General features: G+C 52.9%; 12 protein-coding genes across 12 annotated transcripts; 7 read left to right on the forward strand and 5 right to left on the reverse strand.

The window, feature by feature from the left end:
- Positions 1–797: 797 nt before the first annotated feature.
- B0T26DRAFT_876278 (uncharacterized protein) lies at positions 798–2,392 on the forward strand (the record flags this gene model as incomplete). Its single annotated transcript, XM_060448098.1, has 3 exons — positions 798–1,032; positions 1,118–1,926; positions 2,094–2,392. The coding sequence occupies 3 exons, from the start codon at positions 798–800 to the stop codon at positions 2,274–2,276; spliced, it is 1,227 nt and encodes a 408-aa protein (XP_060290040.1). The 3' UTR covers positions 2,277–2,392.
- A 1,904-nt stretch (positions 2,393–4,296) lies between these two features.
- On the reverse strand, positions 4,297–4,620 carry B0T26DRAFT_756748 (uncharacterized protein; the record flags this gene model as incomplete). Its single annotated transcript, XM_060446152.1, has 2 exons — positions 4,297–4,393; positions 4,520–4,620. The coding sequence occupies 2 exons, from the start codon at positions 4,618–4,620 to the stop codon at positions 4,297–4,299; spliced, it is 198 nt and encodes a 65-aa protein (XP_060290041.1).
- Positions 4,621–5,622: 1,002 nt separating this feature from the next.
- Positions 5,623–6,380, reverse strand: B0T26DRAFT_730102 (uncharacterized protein). The gene has a single exon (XM_060442998.1). The coding sequence runs from the start codon at positions 6,365–6,367 to the stop codon at positions 5,660–5,662; it is 708 nt and encodes a 235-aa protein (XP_060290042.1). The 5' UTR covers positions 6,368–6,380; the 3' UTR covers positions 5,623–5,659.
- A 3,130-nt stretch (positions 6,381–9,510) lies between these two features.
- On the forward strand, positions 9,511–10,283 carry B0T26DRAFT_680911 (uncharacterized protein; the record flags this gene model as incomplete). Its single annotated transcript, XM_060440565.1, has 3 exons — positions 9,511–9,722; positions 9,775–9,838; positions 9,963–10,283. The coding sequence occupies 3 exons, from the start codon at positions 9,511–9,513 to the stop codon at positions 10,281–10,283; spliced, it is 597 nt and encodes a 198-aa protein (XP_060290043.1).
- An 813-nt stretch (positions 10,284–11,096) lies between these two features.
- On the reverse strand, positions 11,097–11,573 carry B0T26DRAFT_730107 (uncharacterized protein). Its single transcript, XM_060442999.1, has one exon. The coding sequence runs from the start codon at positions 11,559–11,561 to the stop codon at positions 11,316–11,318; it is 246 nt and encodes an 81-aa protein (XP_060290044.1). The 5' UTR covers positions 11,562–11,573; the 3' UTR covers positions 11,097–11,315.
- A 1,276-nt stretch (positions 11,574–12,849) lies between these two features.
- On the reverse strand, positions 12,850–13,719 carry B0T26DRAFT_792012 (uncharacterized protein; the record flags this gene model as incomplete). Its single annotated transcript, XM_060446863.1, has 3 exons — positions 12,850–13,302; positions 13,378–13,471; positions 13,607–13,719. The coding sequence occupies 3 exons, from the start codon at positions 13,717–13,719 to the stop codon at positions 13,000–13,002; spliced, it is 510 nt and encodes a 169-aa protein (XP_060290045.1). The 3' UTR covers positions 12,850–12,999.
- A 407-nt stretch (positions 13,720–14,126) lies between these two features.
- Positions 14,127–14,834, forward strand: B0T26DRAFT_730108 (uncharacterized protein). Its single transcript, XM_060443000.1, has one exon. It carries the CDS (start codon positions 14,136–14,138, stop codon positions 14,454–14,456), a length of 321 nt encoding a protein of 106 aa, XP_060290046.1. The 5' UTR covers positions 14,127–14,135; the 3' UTR covers positions 14,457–14,834.
- A 410-nt stretch (positions 14,835–15,244) lies between these two features.
- On the reverse strand, positions 15,245–15,860 carry B0T26DRAFT_730110 (uncharacterized protein). The gene is made up of 2 exons (XM_060443001.1): positions 15,560–15,860; positions 15,245–15,493 (listed from the first exon to the last, which is right to left on the reverse strand). Exons 1-2 carry the CDS (start codon positions 15,758–15,760, stop codon positions 15,449–15,451), a joined length of 246 nt encoding a protein of 81 aa, XP_060290047.1. The 5' UTR covers positions 15,761–15,860; the 3' UTR covers positions 15,245–15,448.
- A 3,348-nt stretch (positions 15,861–19,208) lies between these two features.
- On the forward strand, positions 19,209–20,693 carry B0T26DRAFT_806876 (uncharacterized protein; the record flags this gene model as incomplete). The annotated part of the gene is made up of 3 exons (XM_060447208.1): positions 19,209–19,535; positions 19,674–19,988; positions 20,577–20,693. The coding sequence occupies 3 exons, from the start codon at positions 19,209–19,211 to the stop codon at positions 20,691–20,693; spliced, it is 759 nt and encodes a 252-aa protein (XP_060290048.1).
- A 3,326-nt stretch (positions 20,694–24,019) lies between these two features.
- Positions 24,020–24,389, forward strand: B0T26DRAFT_756755 (uncharacterized protein; the record flags this gene model as incomplete). Its single annotated transcript, XM_060446153.1, has 2 exons — positions 24,020–24,154; positions 24,207–24,389. 2 exons carry the CDS (start codon positions 24,020–24,022, stop codon positions 24,387–24,389), a joined length of 318 nt encoding a protein of 105 aa, XP_060290049.1.
- B0T26DRAFT_864009 (uncharacterized protein) lies at positions 24,022–25,262 on the forward strand. The gene is made up of 2 exons (XM_060447783.1): positions 24,022–24,154; positions 24,207–25,262. The coding sequence occupies exon 2, from the start codon at positions 24,444–24,446 to the stop codon at positions 24,768–24,770; it is 327 nt and encodes a 108-aa protein (XP_060290050.1). The 5' UTR covers positions 24,022–24,154; positions 24,207–24,443; the 3' UTR covers positions 24,771–25,262.
- On the forward strand, positions 24,780–25,013 carry B0T26DRAFT_626458 (uncharacterized protein; the record flags this gene model as incomplete). Its single annotated transcript, XM_060436186.1, has 1 exon — positions 24,780–25,013. A coding segment is annotated over one exon (234 nt), but the record flags the coding sequence as incomplete, so codon positions are not given.
- Positions 25,263–27,951: the final 2,689 nt, after the last annotated feature.

The following is a 27,951-nucleotide window of genomic DNA, read 5'->3' on the forward strand; positions in this document are numbered from 1 at the left end:
TACTACTTAGTAAACAGCTTTGTACTGCTCAGCCAAAACTTGTGTACTTTTCAGCAAAAAACTTTACTGGTAAACGTATGATAAGCAGTCGAGGCAGAGGAAGATTTAAAAAGTCCACAACCAAGATCAGGTGCCAGCAGCGAACAACTTTGCACTTCTTAGCAAAAAACACATCTACAGGGCAGTCTTCGCCCTTGCCTTGGCGGGGTTCAAGGGACGTAGAAGCCAAAGGTCCACAGCTAAGTGCGGTGCTGATAGCGACAACTTTGTACTCGCAAGAACTTTTCGGCAAAAAACTTGGTACTGCTTAGCAAAACTTGTGTGCTCAGCTAAAACGATACTACTCAGCAAAACGATACTACTCAGCAAAACGATACTACTCAGCAAAACGATACTACTCAGCAAAACGTATACTACGCAGCAAAACTTGTGAATTAGGAGCCGAGGCGCGTGGAGGAAGATTTGAAAAACCACAGCCAAGGGCGGGTGCCACAGCAAACTGTGTCTACTGGGGGCTTCGCGCTTACCTTGGGGATCAGTGACGTGGCGCTGGCAGAGTGCCAGCCTGACATTTCCACCCGCCCCGTGCTAGCACAAGTTTAACTTGCCCTTATTTCGGGTCCTAAGACCGGATGACTAGGCTAGCAAGTTGACCACCCATGTTGTTTTCATGCTGACCATGTGTGGGATAAACCAGAACTGAATCGCGGGATCGCTACTCGAGGTGTACGACCGCCCGACCGAAGAACGAATACAGCACTCCAAGCGGGGCACTGTAGGGCGAACGGCAGGCAAAGATGCCCGCCAACGACGATTTGCAACTGCAGGCAGTCCTGCAGGATGCCGTGAACGAGACCAACTTCGACCGCGAGGCCTTTGCGAGAACTCACCCGCGTAAGAAGTCCGATACTGCGCTATCCGCATTGGCTAAGCAGATCGAGATGACAGCCATATCTACAAAGGTGGTTGGAAACACCACGACGCTTACTGCAGGCCGATCTCTCTCCCCTGCTAATGACCAAGTGAACATTCGTGATTTCAAAAACACGGATCACTGGCGAAGTTGACAGTGACAAATTTATAATGACCAGCGAAGATATCGATGAACATCTTCAAGAGAAGCTCTCTGACCTGGCTGTCCTCCATGTTCGCCGAAACAAAGAGGGTCCTGGCCTACTCTTTGGTCCCTGGCTAGGCCCTGACCAGATCACCTTTGAAGGAACCATAAACGTCAAGGATTTCGAAAGCCAGTCCAACAACCACCCGGATGAGCATTTTCGGGAGTTCAAGCTCCGTACTTTACTGGCATACTCTTGGTACGATCAGATGTCTCAGCTATACAGTATCGCCCGACACCAGTCAACCATTATCAGCAATATCAAAGAACGGGCCTTGTTGAGACTGGCACAAGCCACTCGCTCTGCCACTGTAGCAGCAGAAGCCGCAGCGGTCTCCCTGGCACACCGCCCTAGCATCGAAAACCCCGTCGACGATGCCAATAACGCGATTATCGCGAGCCTGAATGATGTCATAGCCAATAAGGATGACATCATACAGAAGATGCAAGATAAATCGACACCTCGAGTCGTATCATCGCCGACAACGCTACTAGCGGATCACTACGTAGTGCAACCCCTTTCTCCACAACTGATAGCACTACTCGTCGTAGCGCCAAGATCTCCGACCCCCCTGTTCTATAATGATAAGGACAAGATCACGTTTAACGCCTGGATGCGGCAGATTGAGAACAAGCTGGACGTCAACTCTGATTACTATGATAGCGACCGCGCTCGACAGTCGTATATCGAGTTCCGATTAGCGGGCAAAGCCTCGTACCAGTTGGAACCGTACCTCGAGGACGCCTACCCAAACCAGATTGAGACCTCAGAAGCACTCTTGACCTGGCTGAAGAATGAGTTCCGTGATGTGAACTAGGCCGAGGAAGCTACCGAGGAGTTTGAGGCTCTCCGTATGAAGACGGAATAGAACTACCACGACTTCCGTAATGAGTTTGTGAGACCACCCGGCGAGTGCCGCAAGAATTGCTCCGAGTGGAAGAAGGATTCAAGCGACGTCTCCTCCCCGTATTCCAGGACAAGCTGATCCGGGAATATATCGACGATACTGTTGACTTTGAGACGTACGCCAAGATCGGCGCCGAGTACGCTCTGAACCTCAAGTTGGCATATGTAAGGAAAGAGCACCCCAAACGCCCGGTCCGGCCCAGGCGCCACCAGCTGGCCCCAAACACCCGGCCCAGGCACCCGCCAGATTGAGCCACCTAACTATGTATATAAATAGTGGCCCTCGCCCACCTTCCTTTGCGAGGGCCAGGTTGAAGTCTTTTACCAATGCCAGTCATTGCTTGCCCTCTTGTTCCCTCCATCATGACCACCTTGATTAGGCGTACCTGCCTTCTCTTACAGCATACAAGGCCCGCCAAGCTGCCCGCAAGAAAGCCACCAACAACACACCCCCAGCACCTTGTCAAAACAAGCAACGCTAGCAGACCCGACCTCCGATAGCCGCCGAAGGAAACAAGACCGGCGGAGAATAGAAAAAATCCACTACTGAAGAGATCAAGAAACTGTACGCCGAGGGCCGCTGCTTCATCTGCAGAGAGTAGGGACATACCACCCGCGACTGCCCCTAGAAGGCAGGAGTCGGGCCTGACAAGCAAGCACGCCTACAGTCAATCATTGCGCGCTATGCTAGCAACGGAGGCTCGCCGGCCCTCGGTTACGAACGAAGGATCGGAAAACTAGATATCCTAGGGCAATTAGACTCCCTTCCAGGGGAAGTGTCAACGTGTAATATTACGACTATAGGAGAGGAGAAGACTGGAGTGGGGTTACTAGCCAAATACCTGGGTAGCCCTGCATTCACTGTTGGCTGTGAGATAGCGAGCAATGGACTTTCTTTGACTACGGATGATGTTTTAGTCGATACGGGAGCAAACGGATATATCTTCGTGAGCCGTGACTTCGCAAGAAAGATACAACGGTTACTTCATATCTAACCCCATTACGGATCCCGCCCCGAGACTGGTAGGCGGGTACAACAACAAGTCTCAACACATTATTGAAGAGCTACTAGAAGTCTACCTGGTTGTCTAGCATAAGACGATTAGGGACAAACACTTGATTATCGTGTGCTACGTTCACGACTTAATGATTGGCCGGAAATGGCTCGACTACCACGACGTACTAGCTGACGTACGAGGCCGTCCTCTACTATTTCCCGAGGAATAGAAATTTAACCCAAGCTGGTGGGCCACCGTTCCGGTAGACTAGTCGGAGCCTAAGCCCCTTAACCCAAATTATTAAGAAGATGCCCAGAGAAGAGAACTGGCTATAGAAAAGGAGGATAAGCGCTGGCGTGACAGAAGACTTTTACGCGCACGGATCAATGAGTGGGAGCGGCAGAAGTCCGCCGGATTCACTGTAGAAGACCCACGTACGTCGGAACCCGTTATGGCGATGCCATTCTTCCGCCCAATACTATTACAACGGCTGGCTCGACAGCTGACTGGCGATCGTAGAGACTGGGAGCTGAACCTTATGGAACGACAGCTCTATGCCCCCGACCCTCTAAAGCAAGCACCACCACCTGTGAACAAAAGGGACCCATTTCCAGAATATGATGGGCAGGGCTTGTACCGCTTGCAACGTGACGGCATAGGCTGTTATAAGGAGAGGCCCATCGAGATGGCGGTACTAAACGAAGCTGCCTTCAAACTAGCCTCTAAGGGTGAGCAGGTCGACATAATAACTGTAAGGAAAGGACACCCCAAACACCAGCCGCGCGCACAAGGTGCGCGCTCACCACCTGTTACCAACTGGCCGGAACACTGCCAGTTGGCACAAGCCACTACGCCACGCCATGGCGCCCCGGGCCTGAGCCCCTGAGCACGTAAATAAACAGTGGCCCTCGCCCACCTTCCTCTGCGAGGGCCAGGTTGAAGTCTCACACCAATACTACTCGTTGCTCGCCCACCTTCTTACCTGCATTGTGACCACCTTGATCCGGCGTACCTGCCTTCTCTTACATATACTGAGGCAAGGTTAGGGTGGGGCGGTGGGCATTGACCTCTGAAATGGATGGAAATTAAGAGATGAGGGACTGAATCAACGATAAATGGATAGACAAGACCCTCACGTTTGGCTTTTGACGTGGTGCAAGGGGCGGTGTGGTTGGTATTAGCGAGGCAATTGGTCGTTTCATGAAGATTAAGGTGTGGAAACCCCCTCTTCTCTCTCTCTCTCTCTCTCGGCGCGCCGTCGTCGGCACGAAGCCCTAGAAAAAGCCGCAGATGCCGCGCTCGCGTGCGATTATGGGGACGGCGTGGAGGAAGCCTTGCAGGCGCGGCGTAGCGGACTTGCGGTCATCGATGCTGCGGTGGGAAGCCAATGGTCAGCCAACTATGACGTCCTAGGAGCAGGGTACCAGAGACCCGGGGCGGGTAATATCTCACAGCGTAGTCTTGGTACTCTCGGTAGGTAGACGCCTTGCTGTGCACCTAGCAGAGGCAGCTGCCGAGATGGCTGCTGGTAATTCTGTGGGTCTGGCTGCTGCTGCTAAGTCTGTTGGGGTTGGTAGGGTGATGGCGGCGGCTGACATGACGGCTGTGTCACGGCGGGCGCCGTGGTGGTGTCAATGACGTAGTGCTGGAGTGTGGTCTGTGCATACCTATCACGTGGTCCGCACCATACCTAGAACCCCGCGACTTGCCCGCTCCCCGCAACACCTTCCTTTTCCATCCTTAGCTTTAGATTCCACAATATAGGTTACGGTTATACTGCGTGTTATGCCAGCCGAATCCTCTCCTTCGTGACAGGCTGCTGGTGTGGCGGCGAAGGGAACTGGTGGTGAACGGCTTCGAGAACACAGGGCACCGCGGGAGGACAGCCCCGGTTGTCGTTCTCGTCGCCTGCGGCGCGCTGGCAGTGCGCTTCCTGTGATTTCTGTAGTCTCTTAACCGCCAGAGGCAAAAGGAAGGGGTCAACTGAAACGATGCCTCCGGCTGCCCTCCGGGGGCGCCTGTGACGGGTTGCTCGCTGCGCTCGGAGTCGGCTAGGCGCTCGGAGTCGGCTAGGAACTGCACAGCCAGGGGTCTTAGAAAACCCCGTGGCCGCTGAAAGAAGCGAGTAGAGATGAGGGTCTGTCGCATCGCATGCTAGTCTCGGTGTGGAGTGCTGGGACACAACTTGAGCTCCTAGACAGTTCCCATACCGGCCCGTTGCAGGTTGTCTAGGCAGCAAATAGCTTGTTCGAGTTCCCTGCGGAGAAAGGCAGCCTAGTCTAGTTAGGTGACGGCGGCATGTATGCTTACTCCATTTTTCTCCTATATTATCCAACATTGACTAGCGCTATCCTTGATGTCCGGTTCGTATTGCAGAGGAAGGCTGGTTTCACCGTTATATATGGGATAGAGAAGGGGGAGAAAAAGGGTATAAGACGTCATAGCCCAGGGTCAATGAAGACTCCCTAGAGCAATCCATTTCAAAATTCCATTCAGCGCCAGGCAAGAAATACACCTCAGGCTACAATAACGAGTCGATAATATTACAAACATCAAAGACTAGACAATAAAAAAAAATTACAATTCATATTGACAGTATACTCTAATTACCATCTGCCAAAAAAAGCCTCGCTTCTCTCAAAACGACTTCCGCTGCATGTTCGACAATTGCCTCAGTCTCGGGCCGTACGCCGGCGTACTCGGCCCTTGGGCACGGTACGCCGTGGCGAGCTCGCCTTCAAACCAGCGGACCTCCACGACACTATGGATCGCCTCACTAATCATGCGGACCAGCATGCGCACCGGCGCGAGCGCGTCGCCCGCATCTCTCTGGCGCGTATACTCGCCCGAGGCCGAGGCCACGCTGGGCTGCGTGGCACGCCACGGCGAGTTGACCGCATCAAGCCGCGCGTCGAACGCTACGCACATGCACTGGCGCGCACGCAGAGACTCTTTTCGTGTGGACGGGTCGTTGTAGCCCGGCACGTCGTTGGGGAACGCCGTGTGCGTGTCGATTTCGTCTTCTTCGTAGACCGCCATGATGGGCGGGTAGCGCGGCATTGTCGCGAGCGAGTCTGCGTACACCATGTCGAAGTCAAGCAGGCACGTCGGGCGGCCGGTGGCTTCGTTCACCAGTACGTTCTCGGACGAGATGTCCCAGTGGTGTAGGATGAATTTGTTGGCGACGCGGCGGGCATTCTGGAGCGCTTCGTTGGCCTCGGCAGTGGTTTCTGCGTTTGGCGACAGAGGCCGCAGCACGCGGTCGGCGAGCGTCTGGAGCATCTCGATACCTTGGAGCTGCAGGCGCAGCGTCGTTGTCGAGAAGCGGCCGGCCTCGATCGGCATGTGCGGCACGATGTCGCCCGAGTCGACGGCTGCCGCCTCGCACTTCTCGTAGTCCGCCTTAAGGTCCCGCATGTACTGGTTAAGGCTCTCGACGGCCGTGTGGCGCTGCGAGCGCTCAGAGTCGGACTCGACGGCCAGCAGCGACCAGGCCACGGCCTGCTCATCGGGCGTGCCGTCGCTGCGCGCCGCCGCCTCCCAGTCCCGCTGCGCGAGCTCGTCCTTGGCGTCGAAATACTCGGCGCGCAGGGCCTGGCGCGGGTCCTTGGCCTCGGCGCGGCGCGAGGTCAGGATAGCGCTGGCCAGCGCGTGCAGGCCGGGGTATGGCCCGCGGTCGAACTCGTCGTAGTCGTCGCGCCAGTCGCCTACGGTCAGGTCCATGATGGGCGCGCCGTGGGTAAAGGCCCGGTCCCCGTCGGCGAGCCGCGGGATCTTGAGCAGCCTGCACACTTCGTGGTATGAGACCAGGCGCGGCCCGCCGATGGACGGCAGGTTGATGCGCGCCAGCTGGGTCACCCAGTCGGCGATGGTCTCGGCGATCCTCTCGCATTGCTCCAGGGTCAGGTTGGCCTTCTCGAACTGTACACCCTCGGCGCGCTCCATCAGGATCCACTCGTAGCCCATCATGGTGTCGACGGATGACTCGAAGGCCAGCACGCCTGGCACGGGGATGGACGTGTGATGGCGCACCCACAGCATGGCGGCTACCTCGGCGGCGACGCGCGAGTCGCGCGCGGTGACGGGCTTGGCCACGCGGAACACGAGCTCGCGGTGGGCAGCGCTGTCGGGGTCGTGGCATGGCGTGATGCTGAACGCGTGGTTCCACACGCCGTGGCCGAGGACACTGAACCGGGCCGTCTCGCACAGCTTGTCCTTGTCGGATGGGGCTGCGGCGCACGTGCTGCAGCACAGCTCGAGGTAGCGGAGGACATGGAACACGACCTTCTCGGCGCGTAACTTGATATCCATCATATCCTCGACCCAGTCAGGCTCGGGCCCGAATGTGCCGCCCCATTTGACGCGGCAGATGCGGTTCCGTTCGGGTAGAGCGGGGATGTTAGTCATGTTGGCGGTGTGGTCGAAGACTTGTTGTTGAAGAGCCTGCGCGAGGTTGAATGACCGACTTTTTAATAGCGTGAGTGTGTGCTAATCGGTGGAGTGAGAGAGAGAGAACGAACGGATTTGATGTCTTTTTATATATCGCGCCGGGCTGCGGAATGACTGTGAGGGTAGCGTTGTATAATGACTCTATTGTCGGGACAATTCAATCTCAGCCGTGTCCAGAACAAAGCCGTTGTTTTCATTCTGGCTTGTTAGGCCCGGACTTGTTTTTCGGTTTCCAGACAGTGGGTCGGCCCCAACACGCCCCGCGTTGGATGTGTCCGTGATGCCCTGTGCACTCGATGATATAAATGAATGGATTCCAATTCCTTAGAGCGGCGCAACAGGTCGAAACCGGCCAGAAGGAAGCTGGATAATATTGGTGCGCGATGAGGTGAGAAGAATTTAGAACGGGGATAGAGAAGGACTTATCCGGTCAGTTGCAGCTCCCCTAAGCTCGGCACCTTGCACGTGTGGGGGTGTTTTTTTGAGAGGGAAATATTTGAGAGGCCACTCCACTGCGCACTCTGGCAATCCCGCACCCCCGCACTCCCGCATTCAGCGGTGCGACCAGACCTTGGCTGAGCGTTGTTTGAACGACGACACGTGTACTCGGTGCAGACCAGGTGGCCGCAGAGGCATAACAAATGTGTTAACAGTTGGCAGGCGTCCAGCTGGTTGACGCCAGGGAGGTAGGAAACGTTTTCTAAAATGAGAGGAAGGGGGGTTTTTTTTTTCCTTCACGCTGCCCTTCCGCGCCCACACGGCGGGCCCGCGCTCTGCCTGTCTCGCCATTGTCGCCGTCCTCACTCACATCGACGTGCATGTGTCAATGCCATAATCAGCGTACGGGTAAGATACCGTGCGTGTTGCGACCATAGCTTATGATCGGGACTTATTGGTCTCCAGCCCACACAAAAACTCCCCCGCCGCAGGTGTAAGTAAGAAACGACTAGGTTAGCGCGTGCGGCTCTATAGGCGGCTCGGTTCACGGCTCCCAGGCCAGGAGGGTCCTCGGCTTCGTCCCGCCCGCGGCGCAGCTCGTCGAGCAGGGGCGCTGCCTTGGGCTTCTTCTGTAAGGACTCGATTTCCACTTGCTCCAGGCTTTCCAGGTTGCCACTTGGACAGGTATCTGTGCCTACGATAACTTCTTTTTCCTTCCTTAGCTTTGAATCTACATTTGTTACTGCCTACAACCTTTGACTTCCCTACCTTCCCGAGGCAGGCCGTCACAATGTCCGTCTTCAAGCAGCTCAAGGATAAGGCCGTCGCGTAGGGTAACGACATCTACCTGTAGCTGTAGGCCGAAGCGCAGCAGTTTGTTAGGCCGCCCGCCAACGCTTCGCCATATCTGCTTCCGCCTAACCCCTACTCCGGGCCTCCCAGAAATTTACCTCATGGCCAGGCAGCGCTGGCGGCAGGATATTACTATGGTCAGCCCCCCCCCGATAACCTACTCCGCCCACCCCCTGCACCTAAAGAAGCGTCAATATCGCCACAATAAGGAACTGGAAACCGAGAAGAGACAGGAGACGGCTCCCGCTGCTAGCGCAGCGCCCCTTGTGCGCGCAAGCAGTGGACTACTTCGCGATGCTCATAGACCCGAAGCTCGAAACGATCCCACTCAAGCTCTGTGAGGACCCGTCCACCAAATTGGCCCTCAAGCAGCCAGAGCCGCCCAGAACCCCGGGCCTATCAGAAGCTGCCTCGAGGCCCCACCTACCCCACTGATAGATGAAAACTTATTCGCGAGCACGCGACGCGTTGTTGGACTTTTCCTTCTTTCCTTCCTCAGTTTAGAATCTTCGTCGATAGCACCCAATGGACTGAGTTCACCTCAATGCCTTGCCCTGGTCGTGACAAGAACATGGCAGTGAGCACGGCAGTGTAATTGGGAGCACGGCGGGTGGCGGGGGCCTGGCCAGGCTAAGTGCAGCGGCGGCGCACGGTTTGCAGAGCGCCTTAAGCTCGGTAGCTACCGTGACAATATAAATTCTGCTGCGCGCGCTCGCGTTTACTGATTTTGTCTGTAAGCATGACCCAAAATGACACCCAAAAAGACCACGTCCGCCGCGATGTTGGCCGGCCTCAAAAAGGCGCGCGCCGCCCGCGCGCGCAACCGCAAAGTCGCTGCCGCCCGAAAGGGCAATAGTTCAGGTCTCGTCGCTGCCCGAGAAGGCAACAGTCCAAGTCCCGCCTCGGCGGAGAAAGTCGCCGCCGGGCGTAAATCGGTTGCTCGAAAGAGCAAGAAGAAGGCGTATGTTGAGCCTCACAGCTTCGTCTCGTATCTGCTAACAGCCTCAAAATAGAGTCCAGCCTGTCGGGCCTCGTGCCAAGCCTGGTTTGAAGGGTGAGGAGAGCCTCGCCTCCGCCGTAAGTTTTTCCTTGCCCTGTCACGTCTGCCTTGCTCTGTCGCGTCTACTCTGTCGCGTCTGCTCTGTTGCGTCTGCTCTGTCGTGTCTGCTCTATTCATTCTTGCTAACTAGGTGTCGAATAGGCCGTTCGCCGCACCCGTGCCGCTGTCGCCGTCGTCATTCTCGACGACACCGACGACGAGGACGAAGACAGCCAAGACGAGAACGACGAGGAGGGAGCTGCCGAGGGCAGCGACGACGAAGAAGAGAGAGCTGCCGAGGGCGGCGACGAAGACGACGAGGGAGAGGAGGAGAGTGAGGGGGAGGAGGACGACGAGAGTCAGGAAGACAACGAGGAAGAGGATGACGGGGCCCGCTTCGGGCTGACGCGTGCGGGACGCATTGCCCGCACGAAGACGCTCGCTTGCGAGCTCGTCTGCGAGCTCATCGACCTGTGGGCCTAAGGCCGGTTTTACGCGAGCGGCCAGCGCGCCCTAATGCGAGTTCTTTACCAGGCTCACCGGTGCCGGCGCGCCCCTACAGGCTTGTTACCACTTTTTCTTTTTCCTCATTTTAATAAAGGCGCCTTGAGTGCGGGAGCAAGGCAAACAGTTATACTTCTTCAGTACTGAAGCGCAAATCCTCTGCCTCTCGGCCCACACCAACACGACCCTCGGAATCAGTCTCGATTAATACCGATTCCGAGGACTACACTCTATCAGTCTGACCAACCCAGAATCGAGCAACATCGTTTTTTGTGCCTTGACTAGAATCGAGCACATTGTCTGTCTTGACCATTGACAAAAATGTGCTACTGGCTATTATTCTCCCTCTAGTGACCTTGCTGTGACCACCGTACCTGCTTTCACTGGCAATGCCTTGCATCCACTGTCCCACAGTTCACGGGCTAGCCAGCAGGCACGAGCCAACGGCGTCAGCCAAACTGTTTAGAAGTTCAACGCAGTTGGGCATTTTCTCTCCCTTGTCTCTCTGTATTTTTCTTCATCAGTCTTAAACAAATGGGTCAGCCCGACTGTTGGGGACACTGCCGAGACTGTTGACGACTTTCGAGCGAGTCCGTTCAACCGGGCCATTTCTCGCCTTTGTATCCCATCTTCAGTCTTGCCATTCACAAGAAGAGCCACCGTCTGCTATACTTTTTCTTCTTCATCTAATCGGGCCATTACTATACCAGCTACAGAAGTCAGTCTACATCAGTTTCAAGTGCACAGTTCACTAAAAAACGTGGTGGATTGCTCGAGATCTATCTGCCCGCAGGCGAAACATGTGTGGGGGATTGGGAGATAAACACGCGCAACTAATAACAAAAACCCGACTCTGAATGAGCTACGGCGAAATGCGACCCTGTGTTGCCAGTTCACCATCTACTGCCCTGCCAGTTCACCACCTCCTGCGGGCAGTTCACCACCTTGTACTGCCCTGCCAGTTCACCTTCTACGGTCCTCCAATCTTGTCCAGAGCGTGCTGGATATCCCTCAGGCGTGCTCCATATCCCCAATGTAGGATGGCTGCCAACCACTGATGGAGGCGTGTAAAGTGCTCAATGCTCGACAGCAAGAAAGAGTCCACCCGCTAGATATAGAAAAACTAATTTCCAGCCTCCTCGACTCCCCACTGATTTCCATCTTCTTCGACTCTCTACACAACATACAGCTGAGCGAAGTTGTTGTTAATAGCCTGGCTGTAGCAGCGATTGTGAATATAATCGTCGATTCCGGCATCTTCGAGTTTCGCGTTGAGTTTGTTCATAGCCTGGATGCAAGCGGCCGAGCTAACAGCTTTGTACTCAGTACAAAACTTGTGCCAGAGGGGGGCTTCGCGCTTGCCCTGGCGGGAATCAGACGTAGAAGCCAAGAGGCAAAAAGTCCACAGCTAAGAGCGGTGCCGGCAGCGAACTTTGTACTGCTCGGCAGGAATTTGTGTGCTTTTCGCAACAAACTAAGTGCTACCCAGCAAAAACTTGTCTACAACTCAGCGAACTTATGAATTAGGCAATCCAGGCGCGTGGAGGAAGATTTCTACTCTCCAAATAACTTGTGTACTTCTCAGCGAGCAAGTTTGTACTGCTCAGCAAAAACTTGTGCCTAATAGGCAGAGAGCTTCGCTTATGCCTTGCTTGCCGGCTCTGGCTTGGCGAGGATCAGTGACGTAGAAGCCAAAAGGCAAAATGTCCACAGCCAGGAGCGGGTGCCGGCAGCGAACAACTTCAGCAAGAAACAAGTGTCTACGCAGCTAAAACTTTTGTACTGCTTAGCAAAACTTGTGTGCTCAGCTAAAAGGTATACTACTCAGCAAAATTTGTATACTACAACTTGTGAATTAGGAGTTGAGGCGCGGAGGAAGATTTGATATAGCTTGGCACATGTTTTCAGGCCACTAGTGGATCTATGGGTTCTACTCATCTAGACCATCACCTTCTATATAATTCCGCGGTAGCCCAGATAGGGAGTCTTGCTCCAAGCAATGCAGTCATCCGTTTCCTACCAAAATCTGTTGTTAGAAAACGCGAATGGAGTCAACAAGGCCAACGGCTGCAGCCGTCTAACTGTTAACCACTACTCCACAGCCCTCTAAAACAACAGAGAACTCGGGCATGTGAAAGACTCCCTACAAGGTAGCAGACCTAACGATTTAGCTAACTAGATTTAACATGGAGAAAAAAACTGACAAGGCACAACGAGAGCTGTTCAAGAAGTTTGCAAAAGGCTTCAAAAGGGCGTCGACTTGGCATTACTTGCCCCGAAGTCGCCGTGTTGCGGGTGAGTTAGAGCTTGCAAAGAAGGCTGTTACTGCAGACCCGAATAAACGCTTTGTTGACACTACAAACATCAGACAGGCGCAGATTGAGGCCGGGGCTACTCAGGAAGGCCCTCTAGTATTGTTTGCAAATAGCTTCATTATGGTAGTAATCCAAATCTTGACCGTCCCTGGCTAAGTTCCTCCTCGGTGAGATTAAGACTTTCTATAAGTTTCTTGCTAAGTTCCTCCTCGGTGAAATCAAGACTTCCTGTGCGCTTCTTGCTGAGTTCCTCAGTGAAATCAAGACTTCCTATGAGCTTCTTACTGGATATCCCTTTATGGGAATTTTTCAGACTTCCCATGAGCTTCTTGCTGGATATTCCTTTATGGGACTTTTTCCAATGGTCCTCTCGTCCCCGGCTATTTGAGACTCGATTCTTCCTCTTCCAGTTTCTTGAGCCTTGTCATTAAATCTCTCTTCTTGTCCTCGATCTCGTCCAACTTCTTCTTCTTCATCGCCTTGGCGTCGAGTCTCTCCCGGATTATCTTCTTGACGTCCACTATAAATTCCGTGCTGATGTTGCACTCGTGTACCTGCTCCTTGAGATCTTCCACCTGGTAACTAAGGTCCTTCGCCTGCTCCTCTGCCTTCTCTAGGCGTACGATGAGATAAGAGACCTTCTCAACCAGCATGGTGTAATTCTTGAGTTGCTCCTCCTGGTTCTAGATGCTGACTCTGAGAGTAGCTACAAATGGTTCGTTTTTCTTTTCCGTATCGATCAGACCATTGTGGCTAACGAGGCCTCCCATAACGCCGGCTTTCTCCGCCTCCTGCTCAGCCTTGATGAGGTTTGCCTCCCGCTCGATGAAGTCGGTATAGTGAGGTGCTTTGCTATCTCCCTACATATCTGAGCCGTCCGACACGTCTGAGTCGTCCGACATGTCTGAGCCGTCCGACACGGTTGCATGGAAGTCCGACATAGTTGGCTTGGGTTTGGTCTGGACCGGCTAGGGGTTTGGGTCCGACATGTCTGGGCCGTCCGACATGTCTGGGCCGTCCGACATGTCTGGGCCGTCCGACATGTCTGAGTCGTCCAACATGTCTGAGCCGTCCGACACGGTTGCATAGAAGTCCGACATGGCTGGCTTGGGTTTGGTCTGGACAGGCTGGGGGTTTGGGTTTCGCGATTTCTCCGAGGCCGTCTCTATGTTTGCGAGGGTGATTTTGCCGATTGCGGACTTGAGAGAATGGCAGTGAGCGATGATGTTTTGCTAGATGCAGGGTGTGCAGAGATGCCGCAGTGATGAAATGGGGAGATTTTGTCAAGGAGAGCCGCAGTGAGCGATAATGATTTTGCTAAACGCGGGGTTGTGCAGAGATGCCGCACAGATATTGTCAATGAGAGCCGCAGTGAGCGAGGGCTGAACGCGGGGTTGTGCAGCCGCACAGATATTGTCAACGAGAGCCGCAGTGAGCGAGGATGATTTTACTGAACGCGGGGTGTGCAAAGATGCCGCACAGTGATAAAATGATGAGATGTTGTATGGCTTGACACATGTTATCAGGCCAACCGGTGGATCTATCGGTTCTACTTATCCAGACCATACCTTCTAATCATATAGCGAGTCTTGCTCTAAGCAATACAGTCATCCGTTTTCACCAAAAGGTTATGAGTCCCTTTCCGCTTCCACTAGCCAACAATAAGCCCAACACCCGCCCGAGCAAGACAACAGCCCGCCCGACGCCAGCAAGACAGCTCGATGCCAGCACAACGCCAGACAAGCCGCAACAACCGCTCGCGTGCAGCCACCAAAGTCCAACAGCCCGCGGACCCCCTGCCTTGTACACAAGCTGTAGCACCCGCTCTTGGCTGTAGACTTCCAAATCTTCCCACACGCGCCTCAACCCCTAATTCACAAGTCTTTACTACGTAGCACACAAGTTTTGCTGAGTAGTATACAAGTTTTAGCTGAGCACACAAGTTTGCTGAGTAAAGTTGGTTGCCGCTCCTGGCTGTAGACTTGTTGCTTTTCCGGCTTCTACGTCACTGATCCCGGCCCCCCCTGCCTGTAGTACACAAGCTGTGGCACCCGCCCTTGGCTGTGGACTTCTCGAATTTTGGTGGGAAACGGGTGACTGCATTGCTTGGATGAAGACTCCCTATCTGGGCTACCGCAGAATATGTATTGGGAGGTGGCCTGGATAAGTGGAACCTATAGATGCACCGGTTGCCTGACAACATGTGCCAAGCCATACACCCCCTCAGACCTGAATGTTACGATCCTGGTTCAAAGGTGCAGAGGGCGTTGCCCGCCCGCTGCGGATTGGCTGGAACGGCACTTAGGGTGGGGCTCTCGCTAAGAGAAGGTGCATCCAATTAGGGAGTGCTCAGTGGGGCCATTGCCAAGGTGCACTGAGCATGGCTGAGCTCAGTAGAATCAGTGCCGAGACCCACTGAGCGCACTGAGCAGGGAGCTCAGTGGAGATCAGTGCGTCTAAGACTGAGCACGACTGAGCATGTAAGGCAGGAACTCTGATTGGTTGCTCATAGTTCTATATAGGAGCTGGCATCACGCTCTCTCTGGAGAACGGTTCTGCAGCTATCAATGCATCTGGTTAAGCATACATTGGTTGTGTGTTGAAAGCCTGTCTTTCGCAATCTGTGCACGATACTCCTTGTCTCCTGTCATCTCCTACCTGCCGTCCAGACCCCCACAATCCTAGGCCGGGCCTAGCTCCGTGGACCTGTTCTCCAGATTGTAACACTGAACCTTCCAAAGTGAAGCTGTAAATAGTGCCCAAAAGCCTAAAATCGCTTTCGTGGTGTTTTCTTCCTTCCGGAAGTGGGTTACTGCGTTGCAGGGCACTTTATGTGTCAGTCCTCGCTGAGGGCTTTCTATGTAGAAACGCATTCTTGGGCCTTGGTAAGCTATTTGAACGTTTTCTGGCCCTCCAGTGCTCTGTTCGTTGTTGACTAACCAGGGCACTTTCCTTGCCTCCACTCTGAGCATTTTGACAAATTGTGAGTGTTTCTCGGTGTTGAGCGGCTTTGTAAGGCCATCTGCTGCCATTTCGGCCGGGGATGTGCACAACCTTGATCAGGCCCTTCTTCACCCTGTCAATGACCCATTTGTAGCCTATGTCAATGCAGCGAGTCCTAGCTATATTGAGGGGGTTCATAACGTTTATCTGGGCGTTTATACTATCAGTAAAGAACACGGTTGGAAGTGGTTGTTCAGCGCCGTAGTCCTTGAGCAGCTGATGGATGCACTTGGCCGTCTGTGAAGCGGGTCAAAGGTTCGTGAACTCAGCCCTTGTGCTGTGGGCTACGTAGGTCTGTTTCTTCGTCTTCCAGTAAGTAGGCGTGTAAGGAAACCACCCTCGTAACCACCATGGCCACCGCCACCAGGGCCACCCTCGCCACCATCGCCACTATCGCCACCGCTAACAAGGCCACGCACTATCGCCACTACCACCCTGGCTACGCAAGGATGACTCGTAACCCCTTTCACGTGTATATAGACCATGGCCTTCGCACACCTCTTTAGCTCAGGCCAGGTTGAAGTCTTACGCCAATACCAGTCATTGCTCGCCCTGCTTGTTGCTCCTATTGTGACCACCTTGATCAGGCGTACCTGCCTTCTCTTACAGGGAGCAAGATTTAAAAAGTCCATAGCCAAGCGGGGCCGACGGCAACAGCTAGTGTACTTGGGCTTCGCGCTTGCCGTGGCGGGGAGTGACGTAGAAGCCAAACGTCCACAGCAAGAGCAGGCAGCAGCGAACAACTTTACTCAGCAAAGGCAAGTACTTTAGGGTTAGGGTCGGCAAACTTGTGTGCCTCAGCGAACTCGTGATAAGCAATTTTACTCTAAAGATTTCAAAGTCCACAGCCAAGAGCGGGTGCCAGCAAACAAATTTACTTAGCAAGTGTCAGCAAACTTATGGTTGAGGACGGCATCCCGGTATAGGCCGACGCTGGCGGCCATTGCGGTACGCGATAGCTTCAGGAGCTCGTCCTTGGTGCCTCATTTGGTTGGTGCCGTGACTATGCGCTAAGTTGCAAGCTCCACTTGCATCTCTTTCCCTGATTGGGACTAGCGACACGTGACCACGCAACCTGTGGCGAGGTTACCTTACACATGACTGGGCACGTGGGCATTAGCCCCGCCCTAGGGATTTCGCCCACACATTTAGTAGGGAGATTTCCTCCACAAATTAGCTAGCTAATGCACACATTTTTGTCCACCCACAACACAACCCCACCTTACCACTACAAAAACCATAGCCTGTAGGACTTGCAGGCTTCTTCCTTTTCCTTTTCTTCCTCAACATGGTTACTTTACGAATTCAGCCATTCTTTACTTGCAGCCTTGCCTCTTATATTGGACTGCCTTTACAGTAGTCGCAATCCGCTGTGCCCGTCTTGGGTTCTTCATATTTGGAGATGTCGAAAATATCCTCAGAGCCAACCTATCGTCCTTCGTTCTGTGGGCGAAAATCTGGAATAGATTTTCCGAGCAGCAGAGGGTCCAACGTAAGGGTCTACCTCTTGTGCGCCAGCCGCACAACAACGACATAAGTTAGGTAGGGGGGTAAGCAAACACTACTGATTTAGAACATCCTGTATAAGCAGGAGTCCCAACTAACCCTCCAACAAAAGAAAGGGTGATCTTTTTATTTACAAAACTTCAATACAATCTTTGATATCCTCTGAATCATCCGCTTCTTCCGCATCTTCTAAAACCTCTGCTGCACGCCCTACAGCTCTCTGGGCCTCACGAATAGTCTGAATATTCGCAAAGGTGGTATTTGGATCTTCTTCAACCTTCTTCTTCTTTCTGGCTCTTATTGATTCGAGAGTGTGTTCTAGACCTTCAATCTTTCGCTTCCTAATAGCCAGTTCAAAGGCCTGTTCATCCAAAGCCTTACCAATCTTTCTGAGGAAGAGCTTATCCGCTGGCATTGCTTTGATGATGCGTGCGAACTTCTTTGCCTGCTCAACGTAATCACGTGCCTTTCTAGGAGTCCTCCACTGCACCCGATCGTCTCCATAATCCTCCAGGATTGGCATACGGAGTGTGCGAACCTCTGGGGTAACTATAGTAGTTCTTAAGGGGCGTGAAGTATTAGAATTCTTGAGGAGGAGTGGGCTTCTTAGCGGTTTGTTGACATTCAAGAGCCAAAGGCCTGATGCCTTCCATCCTGACTTAGCATTACTCTAGGTAATTGCCTCTGTGCGTGGAATCTAGTAGCATTCCAGAAACGCACGTTTTCCGGCTACAGAAGAGTCGTCAAAGGCGTTAGCAAGAAGGTCCTCAAGCCGTCTGCGATAAAGTCGTTTTAGGGGGCCAAATATGGCCAAATCTAGGGGTTGGAGGACATGGGAAGTATGGGGAGGCAGATAAATAATGTGAATATTGTTTGTGAATGCCTCCCACATATAATCGGCAGTTGTGTGGCTGCCATGGCCATCAATAATAAGGAGTCGTTTCTCAGAGGAGTTTGCTGGCTTGGTGAGAGAAATGAACACATTTTTTAACCATTTGAGGCTTGTCTCATCGGTAGTCCATCCTTTCTCAGTTGCTGTAAAGAACCAATCCTGAAATGGCTTCATATCCAAAGAAAACCATTGTTGTTAAACGCTTTTCCCCTTAAAAATGACCAAAGGAGGAAGGCAACGGCCAGCTGCTGAGATGCATTCGACAAAAGTGGTCCAAGTGCGGGTTCCAGGCTGTTTTTTTTGAAGCGCCTTAAAGGCACGGCTTCCAATGACAAGGCCGTTAGTTCCTCTGCCTTCCATAATACCAGATTCGTCCTTGTTCCAGCGATTCTCTGGCTTAATCGCCTTGATAGCTGGTGTTTGGAAATGGTTGAACCAAGGTCGAATTGTTGACTCTGTAGCGCAGTTGACGCGGACCGAATCGACTCTCTTGGCCCTCTGAGTCTTCAAAATTCGATTGCGGTTAAGAAAGGCACGGCACCACCCCTTTCCAAGTGGTAAGGAGTCCCCCCTTTCAGCTAGAATACGGCGTGCAAGCTCCCTGATCTGTGCATGTGTAGGGGGCAATCCTAAATCTTGTTGAAGAAGAATCCATTCGACTAAACGATCCTCTTGGGTCTGTGTAAGCCTTTGCTCATCTTGATGAGCAACATTTCGAGGTAGGGAGCCATGTAGACGGCCATAAAGGGTAGAGGGTGGAACGTTCCATTTTCGCGCGACTTTGCGTAATCAATGTGTTCTGACGGCTTCCTCGCAAGCCTTGCGGAGGTCTTCTTCTGTATATGAAACCATTGTCAAAAGAAGAATAAAACGAATTGAAGATGAAGAGAATTGGAAAAGAATTGGTTGAGTTATGGGCTTTTTATATAAGAGGGTTGGTTGTGTTCCTCGCTTATCTAGAATGTTCTGGATCAGTGGCGTTCGCTTACTCCCCCACCTAACTTATCACGATGCACTCGATGCGTTCTCTAGGTCCATCCGCTTGAACCCGGACATCTCACAAGTCTGGCATAACCTGGGTGCTCTGGTGAGTCTTGCCTTTACGACATGTCTATGTTGGATTTTCACTATGAAATATAGTATGAATCGTGCGACAACCAAGATAGCGACGCACTTATCGCATATCAAATGGCCCTCAAACTAGACCCGACGAACGAAAGTATCAAGGCAAGGCTGCAGCTACTGCAGAACAAGCCAGCGAACGGAGCCCCACTAAGACAGGCGCCCAGCCCCTGGCAGAAGCATCAGCCGCCATATCCGCCGCACCCTGAGCAGGCTGGTCCAAACGGCCCTGAGCCTGGTCCGAACGGCCCTGAGCCTGGTGTCCCCGAGCCTGGTGTCCCCCTTGCTCTCTATCCGGACATGCCTTCCGATCCTTCAATGCACCGCGACCACAACCCGCGCTCGCCGTCGGTCGGTCTTAAGCGTAGACCAGAATGGGACGACAAGAGACAAGTAAAGAAGCCATCGACCGAGGAGAGCCGCGCTCGCATGCATGACGTGCGACATCGCCGCCCATCAACACCCCCTCACATCAAACCGCCATCCCAGTCGCACTCGGTGGTCGCTCGTCTGCTACTAACGCAGCCGCAGGGCCTGTCTTTTATGCAGCATGGCCCGTCTCTGATGCGAAATCTCATCCACGACGGTCCTGGACCTCAGCCAGGCCCCGTTCCAAAGGAATACCCCCCTGCGCCCGAGGAAAAGCGGATGGAGCATCCCCCTCTCACCTGCCCATCATCAACGAGCCCGAATGTGCCGCTCGTAAAATGGAGCTTGACGAAGACTATGATGAGAGTGGTGAGGAAGATTAGCAGGGGCTGTTTCTGGGCCTACTTCGGGCCTAGGGTCCGCCACGGGCGAGAAGAATGGGACCCCGACGAGCGCGAGCATCAACGGTATAATGGGGTAAAAGATAGAGTGTAGCTGAACCTGGTTCACAAGTCTTTCCTCGGTATAAGTCGTTTGCTAAGTAGTGTATAAGTAGTGTATAAGTCTTGCCGAGTAGTATATGAGTTTAGCTGTGTAGACAAGTCTTAGCTATATAGACACAAGTTTGCCGAGTAGTATATGAGTTTAGCTGTGTAGACAAGTCTTAGCTGTATAGACACAAATTTGCCAAGTAAAGTTGTTCACTGCCCCTGGCTGTACTTTTTCCTTTTGGCTTCCACGTCACTAATCCCCGCAGGCAAGCGCAAACACCCTGCTTGTAGTACACAAGCTGTAGCACGCGCTCTGGTTGTGGACTTTCGAATCTTCATTGTCTGATTCACAAGTTGTTTGCTAAGTACACAAGTCTTGCTACGTAGCATTTTAAGTTCGTTGAGTATACGTTTAGCTGAGCATGTAAATTTTTGCTAAGTGATAAAGTTGCTTGCTGCCGGCACCGCTCTTGGCTATACTTTTTGCCTTTCCGGCTTCTACGTCCCTTGAGGCCACCGCCGCTTCCAGTGTTGATAACTTGCGTGATCACACTCTTACACGACACCTTCCAAGCACCACATCTACGCTCGACGCCTTCCAAGCACTACATACACGCTCAAGATCATCTTCAACGCCCGATCCACTGTCTATACGCTCAAGATCATCTTCAACGCCCGATCCACCACCTGAGCTTGCCGCCTATCCATCACCTAAGCTTGCCGCTATGCTGATGGTGCCGCGGCAGAACGAACAGCCGCGTGTATCTGATCAACTAAGCCTCGCTAGTTGCCAAGTCTCACTTTCGACGTACTAGCACGCCGCGCTTGCCAGATGGACGCGTGGCGTCACTGTGCTTTCAGATGGAGTCGCGCTGCTATCTATGTTCCAAACGCTAGGGTCGAGGGTATATCGCCTCGGCCTCGAGGGTATACCCCTGAACCTCAAGGGTATTCATGGCCGAGACGAGGGGGTGATGGTGGTTATTAAATTCCCAGGCTCTGCGTTGGACTCGCTCACCTCCTGGCAGGATATGGCAGAGGCACGTCATATAGTCTCGTAAGACCTTCATCTCGTCACTCAGCTTAGGGTCCTCCTTGGATGATGTTGCCAATGAGCTCTTGGCTGATAATAGAAGGGCAATTGTCAACGGAGGGAGAATGTCGCTATTATCACCATACCCGGTTCCCGGAGACAGAGGGAGCAGATGACCGTCGGCGCCCAAGTTCGTTGGCAGCGTCGGCATCTTGAGTACTTTCGGGGAGCTAGGGATGGGGTTGTTGTCCGAGCCGTCAACCTTGGCTACCCCGGTACCCGGTTTCCGGAGATAGAGGGAGCAGATGACCGTCGGCGCCTAAGTTCGTTAGTAGCGTCGGCATCTTGAGCACTTTCAGGAAGCTGGGGGTGGGGTTGTTGTCTGAGCCATTAACCTGGCTACCCCGGTACGAGATGGCAGCCTGTCCTTGACTGAGGTCGATGGCTTACTCGACGAGCTTGGGTCAACTTCCAAGGCCGGGCCAGACTTCTCTCGGTTGTGCCGCATAGAAGGGTCCAGACGAAGAACAGACGTGTAAGGAAACCACCCTCGTAGCCATCATGGCCACCGCCACCAGGGCTACCCTCGCCACCATCGCCACCACCACTCTAGCCACGCAAGGATGACTCGTAACCCCTTTCACGTGTATATAGACCATGGCCTTCGCACACCTCTTTATCTCAGGCCAAGTTGAAGTCTTACGCCAATACCAGTCATTGCTCGCCCTACTTGTTGCTCCCATTGTGACAACCTTGATCAGGCGTACCTGCCTTCTCTTACAAGACGGCCGTCATCTTGTGCGTCGAATTTGCAGACGCCGAGCAACCAAGACTGCGGATCGTCTTATCACCGGTGCCGTAGCTGATGCAGCATATATAAACTTGTAGTTGGAGTACCGAACCTATGGACTAATAATGTCTATAGGGCGAGGGTGTATTAGCAGTGCTAGCGCTGGAAATGATACGATGCGTTATTACTCGATTCCACGACCGTTTGCTGTGCGAGTCTGCGGAGATGCATCCCCCGATGCCGCTTGACGATGCAACAAGGTGTGAACAGCTGTCATGGAAACAGTTATGGAAATAGGGTATGAACAACTGTCAAGGTGGAAGCAGCCTCTTGAAGTCTCGACCAAGTTAACTGCTGCGTTTTTCTCCATCTGCTCGGCCAAGTCAACTGCTGCGTTTCCTCATCTGCCCGGCCAAGTCAACCGCTGCGTTTTCCCATCTGCCCGGCTAAGTCAACCGCTGCGTTTCCGCGGCCAAGACCGTTGCGTTTCCTTCTTTATCTGTTCCCGCCCACTTCTCACTGCTTCTCTTCATGACCCGCCCTAGGCACCTGAGGAGCCGGCTGTTGTTGTGGCTGTTGCGCTGTTGCTGCATATGCTTCTGCTGGGAGCAAGGAAGGATGAAGTCTTCGCCCTGCTGCCTGGCCGCCCAATATGGAAAGGTATGGCAGGGCGTAGAAGGAAAAAGGAAACATGACGTCTTCGCCCGGCCGTGGTGTGGAACCCTCAGTTTTTGCTGCCGTGCACGGACTAACCTAGTTTCTTATAAAAGGAGCTGCCTGTCACGGCCGGCTTGGAATGAGGGCGGAACTCCTCTATTGGGCGCTATAGACGAAGATTCTAAACTAAAGGGAAAAGGAAAAAGAAGCTCAAAAGCCTCCCCTCGCGAGATTCTTCCAGGGCGTCTCAAGGTGGGGCTCTGGCTGGTCGGGTGGATCCACCCAACTGGCGTCTGATTAGTCAGAGCGTCTGGGAGGCCTGGAGGACCAGGCCCTCACAGTCAGTATCGCTGGCCTGGCTCAAAACGGTGTCGGATTCGCTGTCCGGCTCGTTCGCGAACGAGTGGGCTGGGCTCGGAGTGTCGTTGAGGAAGCGTTCGGCAGAGGGCTCAATTGACGACGACCGGCTCGTACTGTCGCGCTGGGGTGCCATATCTATCGATTTGGCTGGGAAATATCAAGGTTCTGCACTGGATTCAGACTCGAAGCAACAGGGGCGTCAACAAAGCTCTCTTTGCAATCGTCACATCGGTGGCCGATGAAGGCGGTGAGACTCCTTGGCAACTATACTATTCGTGGATAGTTCAACTGACCAGGCCTTCATGCAGTACTTCTTGGCCACAACGCTAGGCTACAGGGGTTGGCTGTACTCTCTTGGCACCGAACCAGCTGTCCTGTTCGCGAGAAGATCTGACCCCAAAGCAAGCGCGAAGCCCCTCTGCCTTGTAGATATAAGTTTTTGCTGAGAAGTACAAAATTATTTGCTGCTGGCATCCGATCTTGGCCGTGGACTTTTTAAATCTTGCTCCGCGCTTTGACTCCTAATTCACAAGTTGTAGTACACAAGTTTTGCTGAGTAGACACAAGTTTCTGCTGTGGACTTTTCAAAATACGCTCCCTTGAAAAAACCAATACGCGTAACGCGTAATACGCATTCTCACGATGCGCTTCATTTTTCACCTTTTCCACACATAACCTACCGACCTTCCTACAAAATCTTCCTGCTTGTATTTTTATTATTCTGTCCAGAGGACAATATTATTGCGAAACTTTGAAAAAAATACTATGTGAAATTGATAACACGCCTTATCGCCTTTCCGGATTGGCTAACCTATGTGGAAAAGTGGACCCGATTTCTCAGTTACATTCAATATGAGCAGCCCCTATCACGTGCCTATCTGCCATTCGGTCAGCACACTGTCTAAAATTAATGCAACCGGTATCATTGTGTGCATAACTCTACGGTCATCTTGAATCTGAAGCCGGATTTGTATTATAATGGAAATTAGCTGAGATATAAGCGTTTAAATGCTTTCTAGCGTGGTGGGGCGTGCGCAAGTAGTGCCAATACCAGGGTGGGCTTGCGCACGTGAGTGCCAATGCCAAGGGCTTACGTACGTGACTACGCAAATTGCCCTTTAACCTCCCTTCCTCCGTAGTACCGTTTTGCCTGTTATAGCCAGGTTATTCGGTATCTATGGCGGAGGCGGCTGCCTGCAAAGTTTGCCACACCTGCGGCGTTGAGAAGGAAATCGACCAATTCCGGTCGTTCCGAGGCCCTCGACGGATTGTCCTGGATTACGCAGATTGCCGCAATCGCGGCAGGCAGCAGGTAAGTCTATTAGACCTATCTTCCTTGATTTCCTTACTAACTTCATTTCTAGAGAGCCGCGTCAAACGTAAGAGTTTCTGCAGCTGCTGCCGTGACCTGCGGACAAGGTCCCGCCTTTGCGCCTCGCCAGAATCTCACCCACACCGTCCTTGCCCAGCGATACCACGAAGGCGGCCGTATCGCTACGGATACCCCCGAAATGGCTGCTGCTCGTAGCGAGGTTTCGGATATCTAGAGACGCCATCGCCTCAAGCGTCGCCACGGCGAAGAACCTTCCCAGACCCCGACAATGAATAACTTGCTTCGCCAGCAACAAGAGATCCCGGACCCCGCCGTCGACCTCCCACTCTCTACGCAATCGAGAGAGCCTAAGCGACTGGCTAACCAGTTTGAAAATATGGAAGTTATCGATAATAACCAGCAAGCTATACTTCCACAACGACGGCCACTACCCTCACCGTCTTCACCTACTCGTGGCCGTCTCCGAGGACGACCGCGCCTTGCACGAAACCCTGTCGGCCGACCCCGTGGTTCTCGTAGACGACGACCCTCCTCCGAACAACAACCCCCCCGCGAAATTGACGAGCTTCCCCCCCAGTTTACAGGGGCCGATTAGGAATCGCCTCTCAACGAGGAGGACCTCGCTATTAAGACGGAATTCGACAAGGCACTTGCTGCTGAGGAGATACAATACTGCCTACGCTGTAAAGAGCAGTGGTTCGACGTGGAGCCTAAGGCGGATGGGGTCTGCAAACGTTGCTACGATAAGAATGATAAGAAACGCCAGGACGAGCCTTTTTTCTTCTCTGCTGAGAACAAGCTGGATTTTGGCAGTATACCTGATGATTTACCCCGTCTTAAGGGCCTGATCTTCTTGCGAAAAATGAACCAGTTTTCGCCGTTTTTTGCGAAAAGAGGTGACTTTTCAACCCCTGTTGCAAGCGCTTACGCCAAGATGTACTGCATGGGGCCCTGGTTAGTCCAATTCGCCGTAAATAGAGTATTGCCAAGCCCAAGGAGACTCACCGCCTTCGTTGTTCAACGCTGGATGGTGTGTTCGTTGTCGTGGCCATATTCTCTAGTCTGGCCCGTCAAGCTGCCAGAATGAATAAAGTCGCCATGGGAGGCTTGTATTACAAACCACTCGACTGTCAGAGTCGTCTGTCTGTAAGGGAGCACGGGCTCCACAGAATGCTGGGTTGGTAATTATGAAGATAGAACAAAGGGCAAGCTCCTATCGCACGGGTAATACAGTCAAATCGGAATGCCACTCAAAGTGTATGAGTGCAGTGAATGTGTATTGCTTGCTTGAAGAGCCAAGCAAGAACTATCTAAGACCGGTGCCACGGTCATCGTATATATCTATCTAAGCTGGGCCAATTGGAGCGTTGCTCTGTTGCTCTCTGGCAGAGCTACAGAGCGTTGCTCTGTTGCTCTCCGACAGAGCTACATATTACAAACCACTCGACTGTTAGGGTCGTCTGTCTGTAAGGGAGCACGGGCTCCACAGAATGCTGGGGTTGGTAATTATGAAGATAGAACAAAGGGCAAGCTCCTATCGCGCGGGTAATACAGTCAAATCGGAATGCCACTCAAAGTGTATGAGTGCAGTGAATGTGTATTGCTTGCTTGAAGAACCAAGCAAGAACTATCTAGGACCGTGGCTATGGTCGTCGTATATATCTATCTAAGGCGGACCAATCAGAGTTCCTGACTCACATGCTCAGTCGTGCTCAGTTCCTAGACGCACTGATCCCTACTGAGCTCCCCGCTCAGTGCGCTCAGTGGGTCTCCGGCACTGAGCCTACTGAGCTCCCCGCTTAGTGCGCTCAGTGGCTCTCGGCAATGGCCCCACTGAGCACTCCCTCATTGGATGCACCTTTAAGCGAGAGCCCCCCACCTTAAATGCTGTTCCAGCCAATCCACAGAAGGCGGGCAGCGCCCTCTGCACCTTTGAACCAGGATCGTAACACTACAGAGCAGCCAACCAAACCGTTGCTCTGTTGCTCCCCGACAGAGCTAATGCGGGCCCTTCTGCTCTGTTCTCCACCGAACAGAGCAACTGTGGGTCCAAGCCCCTCCTTTAACGTGACTAGCCGAGGCGGGTCCAGCCACCCCTGCCCTGCTTCCCAACCAGTACGAACAGGGATTCGTGACAGCTTGTCGGTTAGAAGGTCATTCTATTTGGGAGCAAACCTCTACACAAAACAGATCACCAGCCAGCTTCACGACGTCCTCGCGCGCTCACTCGCATTCTTGTTACTTTTTACAGGCGTGGAACAGGGCCTGTTGCTAATTTTGGCTATTTTTTGCGAAAAGAGGCCCCCGAAAAGCGAGATTTGAGTATTCGCCAAAACTGAAAAAACGGCAGTATTCGGTCATCACGGCCCAGTTTTCTGGCTTATTGCAGTTAGCCACAGCTTGCATTAGCTCGGTTCATTGGCTTCATGGGAGGTTCAGGGGTGGCGGGCGGCTTCCCGTTTTTCCGGCGAAAAGTGCTGCCAAAACGGGGAAGCGTCCCGGAAAACACTGTCTTGGCATGACTGGGGTGCTTGCTTTTGGCGAAAAGCCATGAAAAATGGCCATTTTTCGCGAGAAGATCAGGGCCTGAAGCAGGCTTCTTTTCTCTGCATTGAAGCGATCCCGAACAACTTTTCGAGTTATATTATACGAGGAAAGAATCAAGGTAGCGGTCTTGTCGGCATTCAGGTCCATGCAGAAACAAAGCCTCGCACTCGACGAGGCTGAACGCAAGATTCAAGCGATACGTTATTGACGATCTGGGCGAGCCAGTAACCATATCCATCAATCCGAGAAGACGTATTTTTCTCGACCCAAATCTCCGGTTTGAAGCCCCCTCGCCATGTTCTTATTTTTGGCTGCTCGCTCATTGGTATATTTGCCAGCTCTTTCCCGTCAAACTGGATAACTTGTTCGTACTCCGTTGAAATTAGCGATTGCCTCTACATGAGGGCAAGAGCCCGCTTTTCGCCCGTGTAGAGGGTCGCGGCATTAGCAGTTGAGGCAGGCATCTAGTCGGCGGCTCGGGAGCAAGGTAGGGAAGGTCGCTGTGTAGGATTGGTAGGATTCGAGGCCGTTTGTTAACATGTGCCGTCATGGTTGCATCGCAGCGTCAACTACATGCCGAAGCCTGGCAGGCAGAGATTTTCCCGGGCCAGGAAAATGCATGGTTGGCCTTGGCAGAGGGCGCCCCGGTCCTAGGAAAATACGGAAAACCTCTGCAAAAAATGCCCTGGCGAATGGGAAATATCTGTCAAATGCCCAAATATTTTTAATCCACATCTGGCTGAATTTGAAGCCCAAAACCGAATATTTGGCTGATAATAGAGCCTAGATTTGATCGTTTGATTTGGCTATATTTGAGTTGGTGCCGGCGCTGGTTCAGCGTGCAACTGCCATTCTACGTAATGCTTTCTGGCGTGCACGTCTCATGCTGTTGGAATCACCAGGTACCGGTACTGGAAGCAATAGGGCGTAGCTGTACGCCGAAAACTTGTAGTTGAAGTGTTGATTGTTGATGTCTATCTAGATCTAAGAAGGAAGGTGGAAGTGGCCGCAGGCCACTTATTATTTAGGTTCGGTGGCCCTGCGCTCCTGCACTTCCACAGCCACATGTAGCTGCTTGCGCCTCTAACCCCACATCTGTGGCTGACTAGCGCGTTGTTCTAACACATGCTTTCTCTGGCGGCAAGTGCTAACCTACGTGTGCTCTCTGGCGACACCATTCTACGTGTGCTCTCTGGCGACACCATTCCACGTGATACTTTCTGGCCCAA

Source organism: Lasiosphaeria miniovina (genome assembly GCF_030549165.1).
Source record: "Lasiosphaeria miniovina strain SMH2392-1A chromosome Unknown B0T26scaffold_8, whole genome shotgun sequence".
NCBI classification, from domain to species: domain Eukaryota; kingdom Fungi; phylum Ascomycota; class Sordariomycetes; order Sordariales; family Lasiosphaeriaceae; genus Lasiosphaeria; species Lasiosphaeria miniovina.

Coding starts and splice junctions, on each gene's coding strand:
- B0T26DRAFT_730107 (XM_060442999.1), bottom strand. CDS start 11,561: ATGCCGGAATCGACGATTATATTCACAATCGCTGCTACAGCCAGGCTA.
- B0T26DRAFT_730102 (XM_060442998.1), bottom strand. CDS start 6,367: ATGCCGATCGAGGCCGGCCGCTTCTCGACAACGACGCTGCGCCTGCAG.
- B0T26DRAFT_864009 (XM_060447783.1), top strand. CDS start 24,444: ATGAATAACTTGCTTCGCCAGCAACAAGAGATCCCGGACCCCGCCGTC.
- B0T26DRAFT_730108 (XM_060443000.1), top strand. CDS start 14,136: ATGTTATCAGGCCAACCGGTGGATCTATCGGTTCTACTTATCCAGACC.
- B0T26DRAFT_730110 (XM_060443001.1), bottom strand. CDS start 15,760: ATGAACCCCCTCAATATAGCTAGGACTCGCTGCATTGACATAGGCTAC. Junction 15,494..15,559: donor GAGGCAAGGAAAGTGCCCTG/GTTAGTCAACAA, acceptor CCAAGGCCCAAG/AATGCGTTTCTACATAGAAA.